At 40.2% G+C, this 26,742-nt stretch overlaps 1 protein-coding gene across 4 annotated transcripts in view; it reads left to right on the forward strand.

Moving 5' to 3' along the window:
* The first annotated feature begins 920 nt into the window (after positions 1 to 920).
* Positions 921 to 26,742, forward strand: part of iffo2 (intermediate filament family orphan 2) — a 32,869-nt gene continuing 7,047 nt past the window's right edge. For 2 of the 4 annotated variants that reach the window (XM_033048276.1, XM_033048273.1), the window contains exons 1-6: positions 921 to 1,567; positions 1,664 to 2,066; positions 16,294 to 16,354; positions 19,001 to 19,111; positions 24,062 to 24,202; positions 26,032 to 26,198. In XM_033048276.1, coding sequence (XP_032904167.1) covers positions 1,135 to 1,567; positions 1,664 to 2,066; positions 16,294 to 16,354; positions 19,001 to 19,111; positions 24,062 to 24,202; positions 26,032 to 26,198 — 1,316 coding nt within the window. In that variant the 5' untranslated portion in view covers positions 921 to 1,134. Of the gene's footprint in view, positions 1,568 to 1,639; positions 2,067 to 16,293; positions 16,355 to 19,000; positions 19,112 to 24,061; positions 24,203 to 26,031; positions 26,199 to 26,742 lie in introns of all 4 variants that reach the window. The other 2 variants (XM_033048277.1, XM_033048274.1) reach the window with 1 other exon arrangement.

Genomic DNA, 26,742 nt, shown 5'->3' on the forward strand with positions numbered 1-26,742 from the left:
CTGCCCCGCAGCCCTCTCCATAAGAGGGTGTAACTCCACGGTCTCAAGGCGTAATCTCCCTCCCTCTCCCCTGCCCCCCATCACTCCCTCCCACCTCATCCCTCCCAACCCCCCCCCCCCCCTCTCCTCATCCCTCCAGATCCCTCCTGTTTTCAAGAGTTAGATTTGGCTCTTAGGGTTAAAGGGTTATGGGGGGAAAGCAGGAATGGGGTACTGATTTTAGATGATCGGCCATGATCATATTGAATGGCGGTGCTGCCTTGAGGGGCCGAATGGCCTACTGCACCTATTTTTCCGTTTTCTACGGTTTCTTCATCCTCCCCCCTCCTCATCCCACCCACCTCATCCCTAACTCATCCCTCCCCCTCCTAAGGCGCATTAATACCACTCAAACCATTTAACTTTCTAGCCCCTGGTTTCCCCATTCCACCTTCCCAGCCTCCTCACCATGATCATATTGAATGGCGGTGCAGGCTCGAAGGGCCGAATGGCCTACACCTGCACCTAGTTTCTATGTTTCTATCCCACCCCCTCATCCCCCTCCCACCTCTCCTCATCCCTTTCCCACCTCTCCTGATCCTAACCCCACCTCTCTCCTCACCCCCTCCTACCCCCCCCCCCCACGCTGCTCCTTTACCCTCATCCACCATTCAGATCTTCCCCCAATATATATACACCCAACCCGCCTCCATATCTTCTCCCTCCCCTCCCCTCCCTTCCAGAGTGTACTGCGGCAATTAAAAACAATAAACAAATGGCATCTTGAGGCAAGAAGCAGCAGCAACACCTCTTACCCAGGGGCTTCGGTTGGAAGCAAAGATAACCTTCGGTTGGAAGCCTCGGCGGTTCGTGCAGTCCGCGAGACAAGGGGAGGGCGGGAAGCGCGAGGGCGGGCGCTGGGGGCGTGGCCTCCGCGAGACCCCGCCCCCCGGTGCGGACTACAGTCGCCTCCAGACGCCCGCGCCGTTATTTCGCTCCGGACCGGCGTCTGAGGCCTATATCCTCGTCTTCCCGCAGTCTAGGCCGAGGCCTGGCGTCGTGTCTGTTTTAGCCTGTGGACGATCTATCACCCACCGAAGGATATGGACCGCCAGCGGTGTCCGCTTCATTGAGTTCCCGATCGTCGGCGCGACCATGAACCCGGCGGCGATGCTGAGCCGCGGCCTGGTGGAGCAGAACCCCGTCACCCTGGCGCTGCGGAACGACCTGGGCTGCAACATCAACCACCTCAAGACCCTCAACCTACGCTTCCGCTGTTTCCTGGCCAAGGTCCATGAGCTGGAGCGGCGTAACAAGCTACTGGAGAAACAGCTGCAGGACGCGCAGGAACCGCGGCGGAGCCGGCTCTGCCGCGCCCGGTCCGTCGCCACACAGACTCCACTCGACTATGGTGCCGGCTTCACGCTGGGCTCGTGTTACAGCTACTCGGGCTACGGTTATGCCCCCGGCTCGGGCAGCGGATACTCCCCGGGCACTGACACCTGCTACACCCCGGGCAGCAGTTATACCCCCGGTCTGGGCACCGGCTATACGTCTGGCCTGGGTACCGGCTATACGTCTGGCCTGGGTACCGGCTCCAGTTACACCCCGAGTACCGGCTCCGGTTACACCCCGAGTACCGGCTCCGGTTACACCCCGGGTACCGGCTCCGGCTACACCCCGGGTACCGGCTCCGGCTACACCCCGGGTACCGGCTCCGGCTACACCCCGGGTACCGGCTCCGGTTACACCCCGGGTACCGGCTCCGGCTACACCCCGGTCACCAGTACCAGCTATACCGGTTCAAATTGCACCCTTAATTCCAATTACACCCCCGGGACTGGTACGGGATTTTCTCCAAGTGGGGTCTCTCTGCCTCATTACTCGAGCCGCCTCCCCGGTACCATTTGGAGCTTCACCCACGTTAGGAAGGTGGGAGGCGGCCTAGAGACTGTGCAAGGTCCTGGGGTATCCTGGACCCACCCGGACGGAGTGGGCGTTCAGATCGACACCATCACCCCCGAACTGCGGGCCCTGTACAACGTGCTAGCCAAAGTGAAGAGAGAGCGAGACGAGTACAAGAAAAAGTGAGTGACCGCTTTCAATGCGGAGCTTGGCGCAATGTCGGGCAATAGGGAGCAGCCGGCAGATTGGTGGATGATCCGCCTGCTGTGTGTTGCTGATACTGGACTAAAACACTAATTTCCCGTTATTAAACCGGCTCTATCTAACATGAACATCATAGAAATTGATTTCTATAGGCATGATTAATTGAAAAGGGATGCCTCGAGATTTGCAGGAAATAAATTAGAATGATCAAGTATTATTACACGAGAGAGAAAGGATTTCCAATGAGATCATGCCTGACCTAACTCCACAAACCAACCTCTTTCTCCATATCCCTTAACATGTTAACAATCTAATAATCCCAGATACACATTTTGCAAATGTTTAGCAGAAATAACCACATACAGAAACGAGTTCCGATTTTTATCACCTTTTACATATTGAATTGTGTTATAACTTCACTCGCAAAAGGATCTTGATTTTTAGACAACCCATTGAGTAATTTGATTGAATATCTTAAACTTCATTCAAATCATGAATGTATTTTCCTGCAAACCTACCTTTCAAGGGCAATGAATGAGTCACTCATTAGGTGTGGTACCCTGAATTGTTCACATAACTATGGTAATAGTTGCAACATTTAGTTAGAATTCAAATGGAAATATTTTGTATTTGACAGAAGGTAATTGCAGGAATTTGGGGGTAAGGATATTAAAGATCAAAATTTAGGAGTTTCTTCCTTTACAAGGAGTATCCCCTTTTAAAGTTGCTAAATAAATTCAGTTCAGAGAACAATTGTAGCTTCATGAGCAATAAGAGAACAAAAAAATCAATGTATTTTCGATATTGGGGTCATTGAGTCATTTATAGGTTTACAATATGATCAAAAACGATGATGAAAGTTTCTTGAGTGCGAGGGAGGGCTGTCACATTTTAAATAAGATGTTGCTAGGTTCTAAGAAATTAATTTATTAATTGAGATTTCCATAAAACGTGCAATATGTGTATGAAGGTCCTCATTTCATCCAGGAACAATGCAAAGTTGTCTGCCATCACTATCCAAAACAGTAGGACAAACCACATCACGATGTGCATGCTAATGTGAAACTTGAGCTGGGTATGTCTGCAATATGTGAGGTTGAGAGCCAACATTGATGGGCTGTGGGGTTGGTTCTTGATTCTTTCTCTGTAGGTAATCCAACAAGCTTAAAAATCAGGGAAGCTGATTTAAAAACTAATTTCACTGTCAGTATCTCCACTTCTTTAAGGGTGATTTACATGTAAATCCTTTAAAATAAAGTCTAGATTTTCTAATTTAAGATTGTTCAACGTTCTGTCAGCAGGCCAATCTGTATAGAAATTGCTATGTGTCATGGTCTGAGTTTGGAGACGTTTGAGATGGTTTGCTTTTGTCAAGTATCAAAGAACAGTTTGTTGCTGGCTTCAGTTCCACAATGAATAGCCGCATAAATATGGGGTAATTATGGTTAAAATATGCAGCGTTTTATTGTAGTGTTACTAAATGATGTTATGAGAATGATTTGAGTCTCAAAATTACATCAGCTTTTTAAAGGAATAATTTGAAGTTAATGTTATCCTTTTAAATGATGTAATTTAAGATTGACTGGAGGAGCTGGAAGTTAGTTGTAGAATATAAAACATAACATTGTAATTTCTGCAAATTAAATGGAAAATTGTTCTTCTTTCAGCAGCTCCTGAATATTTTTTGTAGTAAATTATGAATTGTTACTCATAGAAGGAGCTATTCAAGTTTTTTTTAAATATCAAGGTCTTTCGTTAACAATGTATATACAAAGTGAGCGCACACAATGCAGAAATAAATCAATATGCAGTCTGATGGCTTCCTATTTTCCCTTGCAGTCCAAATGCAGAAAATTCATGCCAGGTGTTTCTCATTTTGGTGAATCTCTACAAATGCTCTGCTTTCTCTGCTTTAGTAAAGCATCACAGCATACCAACCAGTCAGTAAGATCTTCAGTAAGATCCTGTTGTATTTAAAATTCTTTCTCACTATTGTAATGATTCCTTTCATGCATACTTTAACTTTGCAGGCCACACCAAGAATTAAATACTTTCAGGTTGCCTTGAATACTTCTGTAAATACCAACAAGTTGATTAAAGTAAAATGTTGAATGTCATTTTTGGGTTGGATTCTGTACTGAAGGGATAATTGTAGAGGTACTGACTGCATCTGCGAATTATTGCCAAGTATATCTTGATTAAAGCAAATTAGGTGAAAGAGAATAGAAAGTGTTCAGCTGCAGTATGTTGATACCTACTTATAAAGCGCAGGGTGAAAAAATCAGGGGCAAGTCTAAATTATGACACCTTCCTTCCAATGGATATTTGGAGTGTTGGCAGGCAGGTTACTTCAAATTCAGCCCTTCCAGACTCGTCTGGTGTTGATCACATTTTGACATCAACATCACTCTTCCATTCTTGCTAAACTCTTTGATTCACTTGTACTTTAACATGTCTGACCATCCTTGACTTTAATACATTCGATAATAATGTCCCTGAGCTCTTAGAGAATGTCAAAGATTCACGACTCTCGGAGAAGAAAACATGTCTTTAATGGGTGACCCTGTAGTCTGAAACTCTGCCCCCTAATTCTTGGCATTTAAACTGAGGGCAGTATTCTCTCATCATCCATCCAGTCAATCCCTTTCAACATTTTGCATATTTCAATAAGATCGCCTTTTATCCTTCAATAGTAGAATGGTTATTAGCTGAACTTGCCCAATTTTTTTTAAATCACAGTGTTACCTCTATCTCAGCAATCAAGCTGGTGAACCATCTCTGCACCACCTCCAATACAAATGTATCCTTTCTTAGATAAGGAAACTAAAACTGTGTGCACTATTCCAGGTGCTCTCTCATCAGCGCTTAGAAAGTTGCATCAAAACTTTTACCATGAAGAGCAATCCACAATAATAAGAAACTTTGCCTTTTCTAAATTCCCCAAAATTATTTTGCCTCCTTTTCCTCTGATGGGTTATGTCAGATACTCTATTTTCATGATACCGATTGAAGCGTTTACTTTCTATATTATCTGCTAATTTGATCATCCATTATCATCTCCCTCTTAATAATTATTTCAATCAAACTTTGCCGCTTTCAAAAAAAAATTCTAGCCGATCATTACTCTTCATATTATTTATTTATTCCGGTTTGACACCATCCTCAGAAGGTGCCTTTCTCTTAGAGCTTTGTATTCCTTCACTGAAATGTACTTTTGCTGAGAATTTGAAATATCTTTTTAAATGTATGTCACCACTGATGTAACATTTTGCCATTTAGTCTATTTTCCTGATAGATACAAACTTTGCCTCAAAGCACTGTAATTGCCTTTTATTTCAATTTAGGATACTAGTTGCAAACCTAATTTCCTTGAAATTCTTTGGTGCGATATTCATTCTTTTCTAGGAGATCGTTTATTATAAGATCATTAATTAATCCCCTGTCATTATATATTATCAGAGAAAATAACCTGTTCCCTTTTGATTCACTAAGGAAGACACAAACAATCTGTCAGAAATACTAGGGGACCGAGGATCTAGTGGGAGGGAGGAACTGAAGGGAACCATCATTCATTGGGAAATGGTGTTAGGTAAACTGTTGGGACTGAAGCCAGATAACTCCCCAGAGCCTGATGGTCTGCATCCCAGAGTACTCAAGGAGGTGGCCCTAGAAATTGTGGTTGCATTGGTGATCATTTTCCAATGTTCTCTTATGCTGGATCAGTTCCTGAGGACTGTAGTCAATGTAACCTCACTTTTTAAGAAAGGAGGGAGAGAGAAAACGAGGAATTATAGACCAGTTAGCCTTACATCGGTGGTGGAGGAAGAGCATTGAGTCAATTGTTAAAGATGTTATAGCAGCGCATTTGGAAAGCAGTCACAGGATTGGTCAAAGTCAGCATGGATTTATGAAGGGAAATCATGCTTGACTAATCTGGAATTTTTTGAGGATGTTACAAGTAGAATGGAGAAGGGAGAGCCAGTGGATGTGTATCTGGACTTTCAAAAAGCCTTTGACAAGGTCCCACACAAGAGATTAGTGTGCAAAATTAGAGCACATGGTATTGGGGGTAGGGTATTAACATGGATAGAGAACTGGTTGGCAGACAGGAAGCAAAGAGTAGGAATTAACGGGACCTTTTCAGAGTGGCAGGCAGTGACTAGTGGGGTGCTGCAAGGCTCAGTGCTGGGACCCCAGTTATTTACAATATATTAACGATTTAGACGTTAATTAAATGTGACATCTCCATGTTTGTGGATGACACAAAGCTGGGTGGCAGTGTGAGCTGTGATGTGGATGCTATGAGGTTGCAGGGTGGCTTGGATAGGTTGGGTGAGTGGGCAGATGCATGGGAGATGCAGTATAATGTAGATAAATGTGAGGTTGTCCACTTTGGTGGCAAGAACAGGAAGGCAGATTATTATCTGAATGGTAGACACAAAATGCTGGAGTAATTTAACGTGTCAGGCAGCATCTTTGGAGGGAAGGAATGGGTGACGTTTTGTGTCGAGACCCTTCTTCAGACTAATCTGATGGTGTCAGATTAGGAAAAGGGGAGGTGCAACGTGATCTGGGTGTGCTTGTACATCAGTCACTGAAAGTAAGCTTGCAGGTACAGCAGGCAGTGAAGAAAGCTAATTGGCCTTCATTGCGAAAGGATTTGAGTTTAGGAGCAAGGGGGTTTTGCAGTTGTACAGGGCCCTGGTGAGACCGCACCTGGAGTATTGTGTACCATTTTGGTCTCCTAATTTGAGGACAGACATTATTGCTATTGAGGGAGTGCAGTGGTTCACCAGGTTAATTCCCTGGATGGTGGGATTGACATATGAAAGAATGGATCGACTGGGCTAGTATTCACTGGAATTTAGAAGGATGAGAGGGGATCTTATAGAAACATATAACATTCTTAAAGGATTGGACAGGCTAGATGCAGGAAAAATGTCCCCGATGTTGGGGGAGTCCAGAACCAGGGGTCACAGTTTAAGAATAAGGGTTAGGCCATTTAGGACTGAGATGAGGAAAAACTTCTTCACCCAGAGAGTTGTGAATCTGTGAAATTATCTGCCACAGAAAGTAGTGGAGGCCAATTCACTGGATGTTTTCAAGAGAGAATTCATTTTAGCTCTTAGGGCTAAAGGAATCGGGGATATGGGGGGAAAAGCCGGAATGGGGCACTGATTTTCGATGATCAGCCATGATCAATATGATCATGGCTGGCTCGCAGAGCCGAATGGCATACTCCTGCACCTATTTTGCTTTGTTTCTATGATTCGGCAGTTTTAATGAGCCTTTTTATTTTTTCCCCTTACAATCTCAGTTCCTTCTATGCTCATTGGTATGGGAATAAAGTTACTCTTTTCTCTCTAAATAACAATCAATTATTTTTTGATTATCCATTTGTCACTATACTGCTCCAATGGGTCTTTAACTACTTATTCATGTCCACCTTTAACTCTATTCTGGTTAAAATTTTAAATCATACCCATCCTAATTAATGATTTGTGCCATTGAAACTCGGAACAGAATAAGATTAGAACTACCTGTTTTCACACTCTTCTCAATTACAAAAAAAATCTGTCACCTCTAACAATCAGGGAATCTTTTGTGTTCTTTGTCTTTGTCACAGGTTGCAATACTCTATCAACAAATTACAATATTTTTATATTGAAATGTATGTAACTGAAATGGAAACTCCCAGCATAGTTTTCTGGATACACCATTAAATCTCATTGAATAGCTCAAGGAATTCTAAAAGTCAATCAAAACCAGATGCTTGTAATTCTGGAATATAAATCTCAGCAATTGAGCTCTGTGCTCCCTTTACAGGTCCCTGTTGATCACTGTAGTCTCTGTGAAAGAGAGAGAAAGAGAGTTCCATATGATGTGGTGGAAGACATGAGGAAGACTAATTTATGTACTAGTGGCCCATTATACGATACACACAACTGTCAGCATGAGTGTTGTTCTCAAAGATTTCTGAAAAATTGTCACTTTTCTCAACCTGCTGCAGTCTTCTGGGATGGACACCTTTGGAGCATCATGACTTTTTCTCTGTAGTTACTTATTGGTGGATTTTTTTCTCGATACCTATGCAATATTTGACTGCATATTCTGGAACTATCTCTCTTCCACTATCAACAAATTCTGTGCACTTCATTTGGTAGGAGTTAAACCATATAAATCACAATCTTCAATCTCAGCTTCCCAAGTAATACTGATTTTCACCGTGTAGGTTGAATTTGTGTTGGTATTTGATGCATCAACAGAGGGCTCATAGATTTATGCATTACTGAAGGGGTCCAGTGTTCCTTTGTGGGATATCAGCATGATATCAATGTTTCTTAGACATTATTTAGCATTTCATGTTAAATGGTTGAATTTGAAGAGTTCTTGTCTATCTTCCCATAATTTAATATTTGATTAAAATATATGGTATGTTTTGCTTGATTTGTTTATTATTTAACAGGGTGTGCTTTAAATTGGTGTTACTCGCACAAATCATTTATGATTGTTTATAACTGAGAAAGAAGTGAAAGCTGGTATAAAAATTCAGAAACAAATTAAAGCTTATTTACATGGCCTTTTGGGAATAGCATTGAGGGGGGGGAGACTGAAGGAATATTCTTCAAAATGGAGCATCAGCAGGAAAATGGTCTGTTGCAGCACCTGAAAGAAAACTGCAGTTCAGCGTCATGTCACAAAGACAATTTTGCTGAGGAGTACTCACTTGTGTATTTAAGTGTCCGCAACTTTAATATCACACAATTGAGCATACAACCATCTAAGCCAAAGACAAAATGCTAACCTGCGGAGAAGCCGAGTGAGGCATCTTTGAAACCAAAATAAAATCTAAAGGGCCTGTCCCACTTATGCGACTTTTTCGGTGACTGCCAGCACCCGTCATAGGTCGCCGAAAATTTTCAACATGTTGAGAATTCAGTGGTGACCAGAAAGACGCTACGACTCTTTGGGTGACTACGAGACTACTCACGACCATACAGGCGACCCCCTGGCGACATGTTTTCGGCGACCTATGACGGATGCCGGCAGTCGCCGAAAACGTTGCGTGTGGAACAGGCCCTTAAGTATAAGGTCAAGAAGGAAAACACCAGCATACTATTAAACCAGGCTGAGGTGTAAAACTAGATTGGAAGGGAAAAAAGTTATCCCATTGATATTTTTTAGAATTGGTGTGATTTTGGAAATTCTCACATTCATTTACATTGCTACAGAAATCTGTGTACACCTCTTTTAAAAAAAATTTTTTTTAAAAATGGGCACATGAGCACAGCTATTGGCCTTCTTGTTAAGTTGGCAGTTCTGCTAACTGTTGACCATAGATTGATATAAATGTAATACCTCAAGGCAAATTGTATTTAAAACTGCTACTCCATTTGTACTGGGAATTTCATTCAGCCAGCAAACAATGTGTATTAGACCAGCCCTCAAGTTCTTTCAAAAAAGCTTTGCTCTTCTGTCCTACTAGTTTTTGTTTGGCAATACAAATTACAAATGTCAAAGTTGTTGTGTTGGACCAAACTTCAACCTTTCAGTTAGTTATGCTGGAGATTCTTTTGAACTAAGAGGTTCATTACAAAGAAGTCCAGTTGTAATAGGGCTTTTCAGAACCAGAATAATGCAGTGCTGTTTTTTTTCTGACCCGAATACTAATGCAGTGTAATGTTCGGAAGTCTCTTTATTTAACACAGAATATTTTTGGTTTCCATGTTTACTGATCTTGTAGGTAAAGCCTGATTCCCAATATTTAAACGGAGCGTATTTCCTTCGCCATAAAACATTGATTTGTAGTAAGATTGGGGAATGAATAGAGAAACATTCCAGCATTTTTTCAAATTACTGTTTTTTCACTCTTTGGAATATTTTTATCCAAGTTTTTATCTGACAATATCATTAACTAAAAAGAACAAGTAAATTACATAATACCTCAAACAAAACATGGCAGGCATTTAATTTCTAATCCCTTCAGATTCCCTGGTATTTTTGTTTATATTTCTGGTATTCTCTATTGGTCTTGCGCTATTGGTGGATTGTGAATGCTTAGCTAATATATTTATTTGCAAGCTTTGAAAGAATGAGATGTAACACCCTATCCTGATTTTAGATTTAACTCCAATGTACCCTACACTTTCATGAAATGCATACAAGTGATTAATCGCGATTTGCATCTTGAATGAAGCAAGGAAAGGCAGAAATTTGTTGGGCAATTATTAGTAAGAGTGGTGTAGGAAAGAACTGCAGCTGCTGATTTAAATCGAAGGTAGACACAACATGCTGGAGTAACTCAGCGGGGCAGGCAACATCTCTGGAGATAAGGAATTGGTGACGTTTCGGGTCGAGACCCTTCTTCAGACTGAAGAAGGGTCTCAACCCGAAACGTCACCAATTCCTTATCTCCAGAGATGCGTCCTGTCCCGCTGAATTACTCCAGCATTTTGTGTCTACCATTTATAAGAGTGGATTGTCTTTAGAAAAAAAATAATAGTTTCTCAGTTATAAATACAATGGATAAATTAGGCTGCATCCATTTTGGATCACAAATTGGCTAGTAATATTTTTATAATGCAGCATGAAAGTTGCATTCAATTTAAGCTACTCAATTTTATTTCTGGTTTTATGCAGTTATCTAGAATTCTACCCACAATTGTGTTTCAGAACTTACCAGGATCATAAAGGAAAGTAACATTTTTACAGCTTGATCGTTATCATGCTCCAGTCAATGTGGTGATTGCAAGTTAGGGTCAAAAGATTACAGAAAAACAATCAAATGTTATCAACTTCATCCTAAATGTAAAACATTGCAGGTTTTGTAAAAAAGAATGACCCGAGTAACCAGTGAATATTGCAGTGAGCTAAAATTATCCAGACGACTTTAGACTAAAGAATGTGGAAAGGAAAGTATATTAGGAAACAACTTAAAACTATTTAGGGAACCAAGAGCTTGTTCCTTTAAATATTACACAGCATGTTGCAGCACCTGACAGCATAGATCTCGCAGCTTTGCGCATATACAATAAGTCTGAAAAACAGAAATAAACTCAATGTTAAAAAACAAACTGCTGGAGGAACTCAATGGATCATACAGCATTTACGGAGGGAAATTACAGACAACGTTGTGGATCGGGACCCTTCAAGACTGTGTCAAACAGTTTGCTTTTTGCTCAAGATTCCACCTTCCACTGTCTCTTGTCTCTAATAACCTAATATTGTTAAATTACATTTATAATAATGCCTGTACGATCACAGCAATCTGCAATTCACACCCTTCAATTAGTCCAATGGATACTGGAATAATAGAAGCCTTTAAGATTGAAATTTCTGTATTTTTGTTCATCTGTGCATGCATCTGTTTTGATTGTATGCACCTCTACAAGATCACTCCCCAGCCTCCTGCACTCTGAAGGATAAAATCCCAGCCTGCCTAATCTTTCCCTATAGCTAAGGCCCTTATGTCCAGGCAACATCCTCGTAAATCATCCTCGTAAATCTTCTCTGTACCCTTTCCAGCTTAAAGGCATCTTTCCTACAGGAGGGTGACAAAAACTGAACACGATTCTCCAAGTGTAGCCTCACCAATGTCTTAGAAATTGTAACTATCCGATGACTTGTGCAATTATAACATTACATCCTAACTTCTATATTCAATTTTCTGACTAATGAAGGTCAGTGTACCAAGAACCGCCTCACTGCCCTATTACTTTAATTACCCCCTCTATCTTTCGCCACTCTACGTTCAGGAACTGTGTACAGGTACTTTGAGATCATCTTCTCTACCACACTTCCCAGAGTCCTGCCATTCACGGTGATGATCCTGGCTTTATTTGACTACCCTAACCCCTTGCACTTCTCTGACTTAAACTCCATTTGCTATTCCTCAGCCCATTTGTCCAGCTGATCAAGATCCCTCTGCAATTATTGATAGCCACTAGTCACAGGCCCCCCAGTCTGAAAAATAACCTTCTGCCAACACCTTCTGCATCCTATCAGAAGCCAATTCTATATCCAGTTTGCTAGCTCTCCCTGAATGCCATGTGACCTTGCCTTCCAGAGCTGCCTACCATCTGTAACCATGCTAAAAAGAGATATGTCTACAACCCTGTCCTCATTAACCTTTATGATTACTTCTTCAAAAAAGCTCGATTAAATTTGTGAAACACGATCTCCCTTGCATAAACTATGCGGACTGTCCCTTAACAACCCGTCTTTCCAAATGTTTGCATATCTTTTCCCTCTGAATCATTTCCGATCACTTTTCAATCACTGATGATAGGTTTGGAAAGGGAGGAGGCAATTACTGTAATTCAATGTTATTTGAGTTTTTTTTAATTCTGCTCCATTATTAATTCTGCAGGCAAGTTGTAACAAGCTTTATCCCAAGATATTGTAGTTGAAACACGTCAAAAGTTGACTCTAAGAAGAGAATTTCTTCCATTTATTTTGATCATTGGGTGTACATCTTGACATAATTATATGGGTGTGACTGAAACCCAGCGTGAGTAATGTATCTTAGAAACCTAGAAAATAGGCCCTTTGAGCATGCACCGCCATTCAATATGATCATGGCTGATCATCCAACTCAGTATCCTGTACCTGCTTTCTCTGATCCCTTTAGCCACAAGGGCCACATCTAACTCCCTCTTAAATATAGCCAATGAACTGGCCTCAACTACATTCTGTGGCAGAGAATTCCAGAGATTCACCACTCTGTGTAAAAAATGTTTTTCTCATCTCAGTCCTAAAAGATTTCCCCTTTATCCTTAAACTGTGACCCCCTTGTTCTCGACTTCCCCAACATCGGGAACAATCTTCCTGCATCTCGCCTGTCCAACCCCTTAAGAATTTTGTATGTTTCTATAAGATCCCCCCTCAATCTTCTAAATTCTAGCGAGTACAAACCGAGTCTATCCAGTCTTTCTTCATATGAAAGTCCTGACATCCCAGGAATCAGTCTGGTGAACCTTCTCTGTACTCCCTCTATGGCAAGAATGTCCTTCCTCAGATTAGGAGACCAAAACTGTATGCAATACTCCAGGTGTGGTCTCACCAAGACCCAGTACAACTGCAGTAGAACCCCCCTGCTCCTATACTCAATCCTTTTGCTATGAATGCTAACATACCATTCGCTTTCTTCACTGCCTGCTGCACCTGCATGCCTACTTTCAATACCATGACACCCAGGACTCGTTGCATCTCCCCTTTTCCTAATTGGCCACCATCTTTGATGGTGAACTTCTCTCGAGACAAATTCCACTCTTTTAAATCTGCAAAATGTAATAACACCCGGTGGGGCAAGAGAGAGCTGTCCGAGGAGAGAATATAAATACTTTATCATCCTGGTTGGGCTTTAAAAAAAAGGCCTTAACTTTTCATTGTGCAAATTAACTTTTTTGTTGTCTTTTGTTGTTAACTGTAGGATATTTAATCTCTCGCTGATTTGACTACTACTGGTTGTATGAAATGGTACTTGCAGCATCGAAAAAGATTATTGTTATAAAGTTAACCAGAAAATTATAAGTATCTCAAGATAAATGGCCCTATGTTGTGCAGTTCTATTTCTGCTGTTTCCCTCCATAGAACGTTTTGGCGTTTGGTTGGGGTAAGCAGAGTCCCTTTGAAGTCAAATTGATTTCAAAATAATAACCGTTCAAGTTAATATTTAAACCTAATCAATCCTTTTGATGAATATCTCAGACCTCCTTTGAAAGAAGTGTGGAAATAGCTAGGGGGCAATAAAAGACATTGGCAATCTAGCTAATCTCTCAAATTGCAATTATACGTAGAAAGAACTATACATAGGATCCATTTGGATATACCAAGGAAAAAGTATTAATGTTTATTAGCTATTTGCATCTCAAAATTTTTGTATCCATTGATTATATATCTAAACTGGAGTCTGTTGTCTCTCGAATAGGAGGTTATTGCTCCAAATAAAGCAGATCAAGATAAAGATTAATAAATGCAAACATTCTAAACTAGGGTGGAATGGTGGCGCAGCAGTAGAGTTGCTGCCTCACGGCGCCAGATATCTGGGTTTGAACCTGACTGGGTGCTTGTCTGTACGGGGTTTGTACGTTCTCACCGTGACCTGCGTGGGTTTTCTCCGAGATCTTCGGTCTCCTCCACTCCACTCCAAAAATATACACGTTTGTAGGTTAATTGGTTAAATGTAAATTTTCCCTATTGTGTGTAGGATAGCATTAATGTGTGGGGATCGCTGGACGGTCGAAGGGCGTGAATCCGAGCAATATAAAGTCAACTAAACTTTGTGTATTTGTACTGGTTAGAAGCATTTTTATATAATCATGTGGAACTTGAAACTAAAATAGGTTTTTTCTTAAAAAGGTCTTGACCAGTTTCTACAAGCAAGTAGACTCGACAGATAATGTGTTTGGAGATAGACCAGGGTAATCCTTTGAGAGTTGGCTAGACAGTCCAGAGAGATCAATGAACTAATGTGTGAAAATTGTTGTTATGTTATAGTTATTTTGGGAATACGTAGCATCTTCAATTAACTGACTTGGCCATACCACTTTGATCCAAAGACCAGGCCTGCCATCATTTTTTAAAGCATCTGTCAATTATCCTGTTGCACTGAGTATTCAATTTTGTTTTGAAAGTTGTGATTGAATCTGTTTGCTGCTCTCCACACAGCAAATTCCAGATCCCCGTTCACTATTTCTCTCAAACTGTTACTTTTAAAGCCAGTCATTAATTTTTATCACCTGTGGTGGTTAATCTGTGAAATATATTGCCACAGACTGTTGTGGAGGCCAAGTCAATGGATATTTTTAAGGCGGAGATGGATCGATTCTTGATTAGTAAGGGTGTCGGGTTATGGGGAGAAGGCAGGTTGAGAGGGAAAGATAGATCAGCCATGATTGAATGGCGGTGTGGACTTGATGGGCTAAATGGCCTAATTCTGCTCCTATAATTTATTAATTTATGAACCTCCACTAAATTACCTTTTCCAAGAAGAAGAATCCCTGCCTCTATAATCTTGCATACAATAAAATGTTTCATCTTTTGCATCATTCTTGTAAATCTACTCTGCATACACTGTAATCATTGGCACTCTTTCAAAAGTATATTAGACCTATAAATCTCTGGTTTGGAAGAACAAGAATGCCACACAGTAGGCATGGTAAAATGAGATTAGATGTATTTTTAGTTCAGAATAAAATTCAACCCATTGAAGTACACAAAATTCTGAAGAGCCTTAGTTGGTGTTTTGATGTCTCTCACGCCTACCCTTGCTGGGTTAGATAGAACTCATGCAGCTAGCATGTGTGAATCGCCCCATGTTGATGTATATCTCACTCTAGCTCAGATGCTATCTCTGTCTTGATTCTCTAACCTCTCAAATGATCTGTGTTATGGGAATCTGATCTGTCTCCCTCATACCATTTCTTCAGCCATACAGTTTATTAACCAACTTTAATTTTCAATTCCTTACTCACTTGACAGCATTTGCTGCTGGTAATTGTGACCAGCAGTGGTTCAGAGCTTATACCTTTGAGGAAATGTTCTTTAGTTTTCGACCACATCCCTAAAACCATAAAGCCATGTAAGGGCATATTTATTTTGTCATTTGTTCCATTATGGCTAATGGCTTCTGGCTGACCCATCCCCTGCAGAATATCCCGCACCTGTTCTACAATATTGTGTACTGTGCCACCAGTGAAGCAACGCAATGACAGATGCTTGTTAACAGTTGCAGTATTACTTGGTATTGGCACTGCTTTAATGATTGAAATGATCTGATCGAAGTTTGGCTGCCTTTTTTTCCTATTAATTCCTTTATTTGGCTACGTGATATGTTGGATTGCAGAGAAAAGCATCGTTGGGTTGCAGAGAAATGCATCAAGATGAATTATTGACGGTGTTGATTTTGACAAACTACTGCTCAAAAACTATACATGCATTAGGTCTTGTATTGTTTGAGGAAGCCAAAGCGACAGAGGTTTTATTTGATATGTTTTTAATGATGGGAGGCGCTCGGGGATTACAGTGTCCAGCAGATAATTTAAAGTATGTTCAATAGTGGAACAAGACCCCATAGTTATTTTATTTTACCCTGGACACTTATTATTCACTAAACGAGTGTAATTATGAAGCATTGTAAGATGTTGATCCTATAATTATTTTAATATGATCTCTGTAATAACCATACTTGTATTCTTCCTTCAGATGGGAAGAAGAACTCAACCTCAGGCAGCATCTGCAGGATATTGTAGCTGCTCTACAGGTGGTAAGTTATGAGTAAAAATATAAATGTTGCTTGGGATATGCAAAGTCATCTGAGCAAGTTAATATGTACATGTATTCTGGATTGGTTTACTGGGATTGGGGTATATATATATAACACATAAAAATGAGATTAAAAATAGAATTCCACTTATATTAAATGCAAAATCTGATTTGTTTAGTAAGCAACGAAATTAAGAGTGGAATTCAATTTCACCTGAAGGTTTAGGAAAGAACTGCAGATTCTGGTTTAAATCGAAGGTAGACACAAAATGCTGTAGTAACTCAGCAGGACAGGCAGCGTCTCTGGAGGGAAGGAATGGGTGACGTTTCGGCTCGAGACTCTTCTTCAGACGGATGATCATACAGTATGGGGTATTTGGACAAATTGATGGATGCCAAATTTATTCTCGTCTTATCCAATCCTCATCCATTTAATCAGCATTTTTTATACTTAAGATAGACACAAAATGCTGGAGTAACTTGGGTCTGAAGAAGGGTCACCACCCAAAACGTCACCTATTCCTTCTGTCCCGCTGAGTTACTTCGGCATTTTGTATCTATCTTCGATGTAAACCAGCATCTGCAATTCTTTCCTACACATTTTTTATACTTTCCCTTATTTGGATCCCATTCAATAACTCCAGTTTATTTGGGCTTTACTGTTTTGGTAGCAGAATTGTTCAGGTAATAAACTTTTGATTTCCCTTTTGCACTTATTCTTGACTGTAGCATTTCTTGCACTGGTCTTTCCTATAAGTGGGAACATTTCCTTCTTTACTCTTTGTGCTGAATAGTTTCAAATTGATGTGGAATGATAAAATTGGCATGGCCTTCAATTGTTAATATTTAAATTGTGCAATTTAATAGTTATAGGACTATTCAAATGCAGAAAGGCCTGACAGCTTTGCTAAATGAGAATGTCGACTATGAAGTGACTCTAAAGAGGTTACAAAGGAATAAAAAATGATTGAGTAATTTGGAAGGAATTAGCAAGTGCATATTATATGGGAAAATGTAAAATTATCCACTTAGGTAAGAAAACAAACGGAATATTCTTTAATCATCTGACGGAAGCAAATGTGTAGGAATGAACTGCAGATGCTGCTTTAAACTGAAGATAGACATAAAAAGCTGGAGTAACTCAGCAGGTCAGACAGCATTGCCAGAGAAAAGGAATAGGTGATGTTATGAGTTCAGAAGGGCCGTCTGAAGAAGGGTATCGACCTAAAACGTCTCCTATTCCATTTCTCCAGAGATGCTGTCTGACTCGCTGAGTTACCCCAGCTTTTTTTCTCTATCTTCAGATAGAAGCAAATGTTGTTTAATAAACATATGAGTTTTCACAGGTCTTTTGCAGTGGAGAATTCCAGTTTCTTTGGCCCACCGAGTCCACACCGATCATTGATCACACTAGTTCAATGTTATCTCATTTTCTCATCCACCCCATTAAAGGCAATTTTACAGAGGCCATTTAACCTACAAACCGGCACATCTTTGGGATGTGATTGGAAACCGGTGGAAACCCACGCAGTAACAGAGAACGTGCAAACTCCAAACGGGCGCACCCAGGGACAGGATCAAACCTGGGTCTGGGGTGCTGTGAGGCAGTGGCTTGACCAGCTGCATCACAGCCATCTCACCCCAACAAAAAGTGGAAGTAAAGCTTGTAAATGCCTAGAACCTTGAGAAGGGTTCAGGTTTCTGGACTCTTTCTTCTATAATTGAACTTCCTTGTAGCTGGTTACACATCAACTCCATCCTTTTGGCATAGTTCCATATCATTTGAAATCTTTTTCCAATGGATTCACGTGTCCCACTATTCTCAGAGATTGTGCAGAAATCTGATTCTTCAGCAAATAGCTGCAGTTTTGATATCTTTCCCCCCCCCACCCCCCTCCACCAAAACCAACTTGTCCTGCAGCAGAGGTTGCCATGGCCCTGCTGCTGACGTATTGTCTGTGGAGGCAGGCTACTGGAGACAATTGGCAGTCGGACTGGAGACTGCAGAACGAATACTGCAATTTTCAAATGTACTTGAGAATTTATTATGTCTGAACATGTATATTTTTATTATTTGTATTAACATTATATATTTGATCTTCATGACTGACTTTGTATTCAGTATCCTTTCCATTGTATTTTTTTCATTTCATGTTCAAAATGTTTTTTTTGCATTTAAATGCATCAACTCATTGTCCTTTCTGTTAATACAAACATGTGCACTGTCTCCTCACTGTTGTCTTTTTGGAGTTTGCATGCTCTCCTTACTGGTGTATGAACATTTTAATACATAGCTATTCATTTTCTGCCTCTGTTATATTCTGTGGTAGATATGAAATTTAATTCCACGGGATTGTTTTTGAACTAATCAGAATCACTTTTTAATTTTTTTTAACCTGATCATTACTCTATACTTTAGCAAGTCTGAAGCAAGTCATTGTGATTTCCAATCTAATGATTTTCACTGTGCAGGAAAGATTTGGTGATGTTGGATTGACTAATGTTTATCAGCAACTTGATGGTGATGTACTGCTATATCAAATATCACAACTAGAACTGTACCCTCATTTTTGAAGCCATTTCATAATTTTTCTGTGAATGATAATTATGCCTGCAGCTGAGAATACAGATGTCTTTTTAATTTCAGGATTCACAAGAAGCTGAAGCCATTCAAAAGGTACTCAATGAGAAAGTGGAAAAGTTGAAATCTGAGCTGGTAGTGTTTAAGAGCCTGATGAGTGATGTAAGTAGTTTGAAGGTGAGCAAATAGTCGCTGATGTTGAGGACATAAATTATGTGGTATGATTGTTTTTAATATAACACTAAATTTGAATTCATACAGTGAATAAGTGAAGTTTTGTCTTGTCAAATTCACCTACTCCATGGTGAACCCTGAAATCAATGTCAATCCCTGATGCATTTCTAACCCTGCACTCCCTGTTCTCAAAACAATTAAGTTCATAAAACCTCTAGCTCTCCCTGCTATGTCGATTATCACTTTCTTGCAGCTAACTGTGCTCCCTCCGCTTGTAGAACAGCTTCCTAGCCCTAACTACCCCTTCCCCCAGTGTCTGTTCTTTTCATTTTACAGTTATTCCTCCATTTCTCATCACTCCCCTCCCCCCTCTTCAACCAAAGCACCTCTTACATCCATGATAAAGTCTTGATTAATTTCATCTTCAACCCTACCCGCTTCCTATTCCTGCTTTCAGGCTGCTGACATTGTCACTTGTTCCTTGGCGTATGCATATGATATATTATCAGAGCGAACCATTTAGCCACTCAAGGCTGCTGCAATATTCAATAAGATTATAACTGATCTGTGACCTAACTGCATATACTTGCTTTTCCTCTGCATCTCTTAATAAGCTCAATTAACAGAAATCTTTCAGTGTCAGATCATAAATTAACTAAGCATCCACTGCTATCTGTGGAATAGTATTCAAAACTACTGCTTCTGTGGAAAGTTTCCTTAACGTCTAATAGGCATGGGCTTGGGATCAGTAATTATATCTGGAAAATGAATGCTTTTTGTTGAGGAGATTTGTGTCAGTGGTTATTTTACACTCCAGCCTCTTCTCATCTCGCATCTGAATTTACATCTCCTTCATGCAGATACCTAGCTTCTCTACATCCTGTTTTCTTACTCTCCTGAAAATAACTTGCTTATGAATTATTTTTGATTTATTGATGATCTTAGATTTGTAGAATCATAGAATCATTGAGGGCAGCTATTTAGCCCATGGCATCATAGCTGATTCTAAAAAGAGAACCATCCAATCTAATCCCATCTTCTGGCCCTCGATCGTTAGCTTTGCAAGTCAGTTTTTCAAGTATTTTCAACTATTGGTCAAACATGATGAGGATTTCTGCCACTAGCACTCATTTAGGCAGTGAATTCCAAACTTCTCCCTTGCGTGTGTGTATTCATTTAGCAATTCTCTTTATTCCTTTAGCAATTCTCTCAATCACTTTAAATATCCTGCTAAGAGAAATAAATCCTTTCTATTTACACCATCTTAACCCCTCATTTTTATGCACCTCAATTAAATTCAGTGCCTTCCATAATGTTTGAGACAAAGAGCCATCATTTATTTATTTGCTTCTGTACTCCACAATTTGAGATTTGTAACAGAAAAAATCACATGTGGTTAAAGTGCACATTGTCAGATTTTAATAAAGGCCATTTTATATATAGTTTGTTCCATCTATAATTTCTCACTTGTTCACCTTAATGACAAAATGGATATCATCCTGCTCTTTTATTCAAATTATTCAATAAGGATGTCACCATCTCCTCCACTTTGCAGGCCTTTTTGGTTCTTTAATAGGCCCTTGTTTGTTATCCTCTTGCTCTTTGTGCTGATGAAGTAGCTTTAGATTTTCTTTGATTTTGCTTGACTTTTCTTTTTTGGCTTTCTTAATTTCACTCTTATACTGTGTGCTCTCCAAGAGTTTCTTTATTACGCTCTCTGTGTCTGTTATCTGCTTTCCTTTTTTGTTATCCCTGCACCTTGTCATGAAGCGATCTACTGATTTGATAGTTCTACCCTTTTACCTTGTGAGAATATTTACCCAGAACCCCTTTAAAATCATTGAACATCTCTCATGGCTGTGAAACCGATGGATAGCTGATGTAACCCCACTTTTTGAGAAAGGAGGGAGAGAGATATCAGAGAATTATAAACCAGTTAGCCTGGGGAAGAAGCTTGAGTTGATTATTAAAGATGTAATAGCAGCGTATTTGGAAAGCAGTGTCGGGATCAGTCAAAGTCAGCATGGATTTATGAAGGGGAAATCATGCTTGACTAATCTTATGGAATTTTTTGAGGATGTAACAAGTAAAATGGACAAGGGAGAGCCAGTGGATGTGGTGTATCTGGATTTTCAAAAAGCCTTTGACATGGTCCCACATAGAGATTAGTGTGCAAAATTAGAGCACATGGTATTGGGGGTAGGGTATTGACATGGATAGAGAACTGGTTGGTAGGCAAGTTATTAACATGCAATTTGTATGTATCTCCACTATCCTTTCATTCGTCACAAAGTCTTTGTAAATTTCTTTGAAGGACCTCTCCATTACCCTTTTTTTGCTTTCTTGAAACTTATGCTTTCAACTAGACATTTTGCAATCATGGTATTTTTAGCTTCAATTTTTGTAGTGCTGGGAATGTTCATTCTATCTGCTAACTCTTCAAATTGTGATCCGTCATTTCTGAGAACTTGCACTTATTTTTGGATCTTTTTAAAAAAAAAACTTCCCTTGACCACATGGTTTCCTGTCTATGGAAATCGTATATTGTTTTACGTAGCAGTTGAACAGATTACTAACTGGTGCAAGACTGATTAGATGATTAGGTCACTTTTTATACTTCCTATGGGTAAGCTGTTGCTTTTGTCCAGACTGAGAAGGAAAACCCGGCTACCATTGTGCAAGGAGCAAATTACACATTTACACGCTGTCCCCACTCGTAAATATTTTTTATACTTCACAAAGTACAGTAAAACGGATTGAATATGAACTCCATTCGCAGAGCTGAGATTACATTAGAACTGGAGATAGTGCGGTGTTATTTCTTTGAAATAATATCCATTTTGTGGTTCCCAGGAGGGTCCAACTTGCTTGTGGGAGACAAATTTGGGTTTGATTTTCTCATGGATAGCATTGTTGCTGTCTTAATTTTGGAAAAAGTATTAATAGGATATATTTAAGTTTAATATCTTTAGATTGCTGAAATAATTTGGAGGTGAGATCAAGCTGAAAATTGCTTCAGCTAATCACCTTCTGAATAAATTTAGTAACGGAAAAGCTCAGCATATGATATTTTTAAGAATCATGTTCGACTGGATATTCTAGATGGTCGCTAGGTAGAATTGGCTAAGGTGTAGTATTTGTGATAAAACCTTAAGCATCGAATAAAGTACCAAGGGTAAATTTAAATGAACAAAAACTCCAAATATTACAATCTTGTTGGCCATTTCCCTTATCTGGAATTCTGATTAGTGTTGCTTGAGTGGTTGAGGCTACAGATGGTTATGTACTATGCTTGACAGTCTAACTGCAGACATGGTAGTAATGGTTTCAAGATGTTATTGCAGTTACCACATGATTAATCTGATGCCAAATTTGGTAGAATTCCCATTGGATTGTGGCCATGTAATTTTGGGGAGAGGTTTCAAATTTCAGACATTTTTTCACTTAACTGCTGTGCATCATATTGCATTAAAAGGCAAAGTCAGATAGCTGCTTCACCTCATGACTTGCCTTTCCCGCCCCTCTCCCAACATCTGTCTGGTAGGAAATAGTTGTGACGAATGTAAAGCCAGGGGAATGTTAAGCCTGTTCCTAGAATTCTTTGCTGGCACATATTCTCAGTTTAGATCCAATAAAACCATTGTTTAGTTTTGTCTGGTACTTCACAAAAGAATGAAGGGAGGACTTAAGGTCATGAGTAGGGATTTTATTAATAGTAATGTGTGAGCTGCAGACTTCTGGTTTTAGAAATGTTGCTCAGTCAAAAGACTGCCAAGATCACATGTATGACGGAAAGGGGGAAGCCATGATTGTGATGAGGGCAGCATTTAGACTTTAGAGATACAGCGTAGAAACAAGCTCTTTGACCTACGCCGACCAGAAATCACCGCATACAACAGCACTACCCTACACACCAGGGATAATTTAGAATTTTACGGAAGCCAATTAACCTACAAACCTGTACATCTTTGATGTACCCCTTCCCAGTTCTCCCACTAGTCTTACTGTCTCCGCCTACATTCTATCTTTGCCCCCTGACATCAGTCTGAAGAAGGATCTTGACCCGAAACGTTGCATATTCTTTCTCTCCGGAGATGCTGCCTCACCTGTTGAGTTACTCCAGCATTTTGTCTACCTTCGATTTAAACCAGCATCTGCAGTTCTTTCTTACACAATCTATTCTATAGATTCTACAGATCTACTAATTATATAGATATCCATTTCATCCTTGCCTCCATCCATTTTTCCTAGTGTTCCCCCTTTTTCGTTGGAGCTCCCCAGCTGCCTTACCCACCTCTTTATACCTACCCCATCTCCTTCCTTACCCTCCATCCCTGCCATTGCTACCTCTACCCTGTCCTCTGTACCTTGTACAGCTGGCATGATTCAATTTTTAAAAATCAGAAATGCATGTAATAAATCACAGAAACTAAGTTGTCAGGTTGCTGGCTGTTATTGCTATACACGTGAAAGTAGAAAAATGATTTTGTAAAGTTTGAGGTTGTCTTAAGCAGGTGTTATTTAATTTCATTAGTGCATTAATTAAAGATGAGTTTCACTTTGAGCTGTAGTATCTTGCTGCACGGGAAAAGACCCTTCAGCCCAACTTGCCCATGCTGACCAAGATGCCCCATCTACACTAATCCCACCTGCCTGTGTTTGGCCCATATGCCTTTAACCCATATCCGTGTGCCTGTCCAAATGTATTTCAAATGTTGTTATGCTATCTGTTTCAACTACCTCCTCTGGGAGCTCATTCCATATACCCACCACCCTCTGTGTGGAAAAAGTTGCCCTTTGGGTTCCTATTAAATCTTTCCTCCTCACATTAAACCTATGTCTGCTGGTTCTTGACTTGCCTGTCCTGAGTAAAAGACTCGGTGCATTGAATCATTGAATTGAAAAGCATAATTTTAGCACAGCCTTTATAAGTCGTCTTCAATGTCACTTCAGCAAATGTCTGACCTGGATACCAAGATTCAAGAGAAAGCCATGAAAGTGGATATGGATATCTGTCGTAGGATTGACATCACTGCCAAACTCTGTGACGTGGCACAACAACGAAATTCTGAGGACATGAGCAAAATGTTCCAGGTGAAAATTGAGGCTGTGAATAAAAGTGCATGTGAATAAAAGTTTTTACTATTACTGTCCAGCAGATTAAAACATTCTCTGCATGGTGTCAGATGAGATGTAGTATAATGACTAATAATGTTAACTGAAATTCAAGATTCTCCTGATGTACATTGTCTTAAAAGATTAGTTAAGACAAATAGAAAATAGGTGCAGGAGTAGGCCATTCGGCCCTTCGAGCCTGCACCACCATTCAATATGATCATGGCTGATCATCCAACTCAGTATCCCATCCCTGCCTTCTCTCCATACCCCCTGATCCCTTTAGCCACAAGGGCCACATCTAACTCCCTCTTAAATATAGCCAAATGAACTGGCCTCAACTACCTTCTGTGGCAGAAATGTGGCCCCATTGAAGACAGAAACAGGTGAATTTATTATGGGGAACAAGGAAATGGCAGTTGAATTGAACAGGTAATTTGTTTGTGTCTTCCTTAGTGAAGACAGAACCAATCTCCCAGATGTACTAGGGGGACAGAGGATCAAAGGTGACGGAAGAATTGAAGGAAATTCACATTAGTCAGGAAATGATGTTGGGTAGACTGATGGGACTGAAGGCTGATAAATCCCCAGGACCTGATGGGGCCCAGGGTACTCAAGGAGGTGGCTCTAGAAATTGTGGACGCATTGGTGATCATTTTCCACTGTTCTATGGGTACTGGATCAGTTCCTGTGGATTGGAGGGTAGCTAATGTTATCGTACTTTTTAAGAAAGGATGGAGAGAGAAAGCAGGGAATTATAGACTAGTTAGCCTGACATCGGTGATGGGGAAGATGCTGGAGTCAATTATTAAAGATGTAATAGCGGCGCATTTGGATAGCAGTAACAGGATCGGTCCAAGTCAGCATGGATTTACGAAGGGGAAATCTTGCTTGACTAATCTTCTGGAATTCTTTGAGGATGTAACAAGTAAAATGGATAAGGGACATGTCACCAGTGGATGTAGTGTACCTGGACTTTCAGAAAGCCTTTGATAATGTCCCACACAGGAGATTCGTGCGCAAAATTAAAGCACATGGTATGGGGGTAGGGTATTGGCATGCATAGAAAATTGGTTGGCGACAAAAAACAGAGTAGGAATTAACGGGTGCCTTTCAGAATGGGAGGTAGAGACCAGTGGGGTGCTGCAAGGCTCGGTGTTGGAACTGCAGCTAATTACAATATTAATGATTTAGATGAAGGAATTAAAAGTAACATTAGTAAAATTGCAGATGACACGAAGCTGGGTTACTTGGATAGTGTGAACTATGAAGAGGATGCAGGGTGACTTGGATAGGTTGGGTGAATGGGCAGATGCATGACAGAAGCAGTATAATGTGGATAAATGTGATGGCAAGAACAAGAAGGCAGATTATTATCTGAATGGTGTCAGATTAGGAAAAGGGGAAGTGCAACGAGACATGGGTGTCCTTGTATATCAGTCACTGAAAATAAGCATGTAGGTGCAGCAAGCAGTGAAGAAAGTTAATGGCATGTTGGCCTTCAAAATGAGAGGATTTGAGTATAGGAGCAAATAGGTCCTTCTGCAGTTGTACAGAGCCCTGGGGAGACCACACCTGGGGTATTGTGTGCAGTTTTCGACTCCTAATTTGAGGAAGGACATTATGCAAGAATCCTTGCAAGAACTTTGGTGTCAGCTCTGAGTAGCCCATCTGGTCCATCTCAGTATACCATTTCATCCATGTATTAACTTGTCTTATTTTCCTGCTGCTGTACCATCCAGCATTAGAACTCTGGGAGTTAATGAGAGATTGCTACCATTTGGGATTCTACTTTTTGATTTACAAAGGTGCCAACTGTCATCAAAAAGAAAGAGAAAGATAAGGAGAAAGAGAAGAAGCCCGCATGTGATGATGAGAGCTCTGAAACTGATGGAGATACAACGCGGCATTCGGATGATGATGTGAGCACATCTATTAATATAACAGATGAAATGAAGCGGATGCTCAATCAGCTGTAAGTAATTAATAGTTTCCTCTGGTTAGTTAATGCACTTTGTATACATTTGCGGTATCTCCTCTGTGTCTAATGACAAAGCTGCCGCCTCATTAATTTTGTGGCTTTACAGAGGGTTGGAAGATGGACCATCCTTTGTGGTTCCTTTAAAGATTTCAATTCATTTAATTTCAAAGGCTAATATGGGCAATTTATGTAAGATGAAAGTAGAAGAGAACGGAAGATGGTAATTCCCAGAACTAAAATGTTACAAGTGCTCTACACTTAGAGACTGTTTGTAAAAGTCAAGAGTGTTTAATTGTCATATGTACTGACAATCATATGTACTAACTAGAGCAATAACATTCTTACTTGCAGCAGCATAACAGACCTGTTAATACAATACATGTAAATAATATATAACAAACTAAAATTCAATAAATATGACGCGTTGCAGGTGGTGATCTGAGGCTGCGGCAATGTATGTATTTTGTTGAATTAAGATTGATGTCTGCTGTTTCTTCTTAACTAATTTCAGTTCTAAGGGCAAAGTATACACTGATGA

The sequence above is a fragment of the Amblyraja radiata genome, chromosome 31 (assembly GCF_010909765.2).
Source record: "Amblyraja radiata isolate CabotCenter1 chromosome 31, sAmbRad1.1.pri, whole genome shotgun sequence".
In the NCBI taxonomy this organism is placed as follows: domain Eukaryota; kingdom Metazoa; phylum Chordata; class Chondrichthyes; order Rajiformes; family Rajidae; genus Amblyraja; species Amblyraja radiata.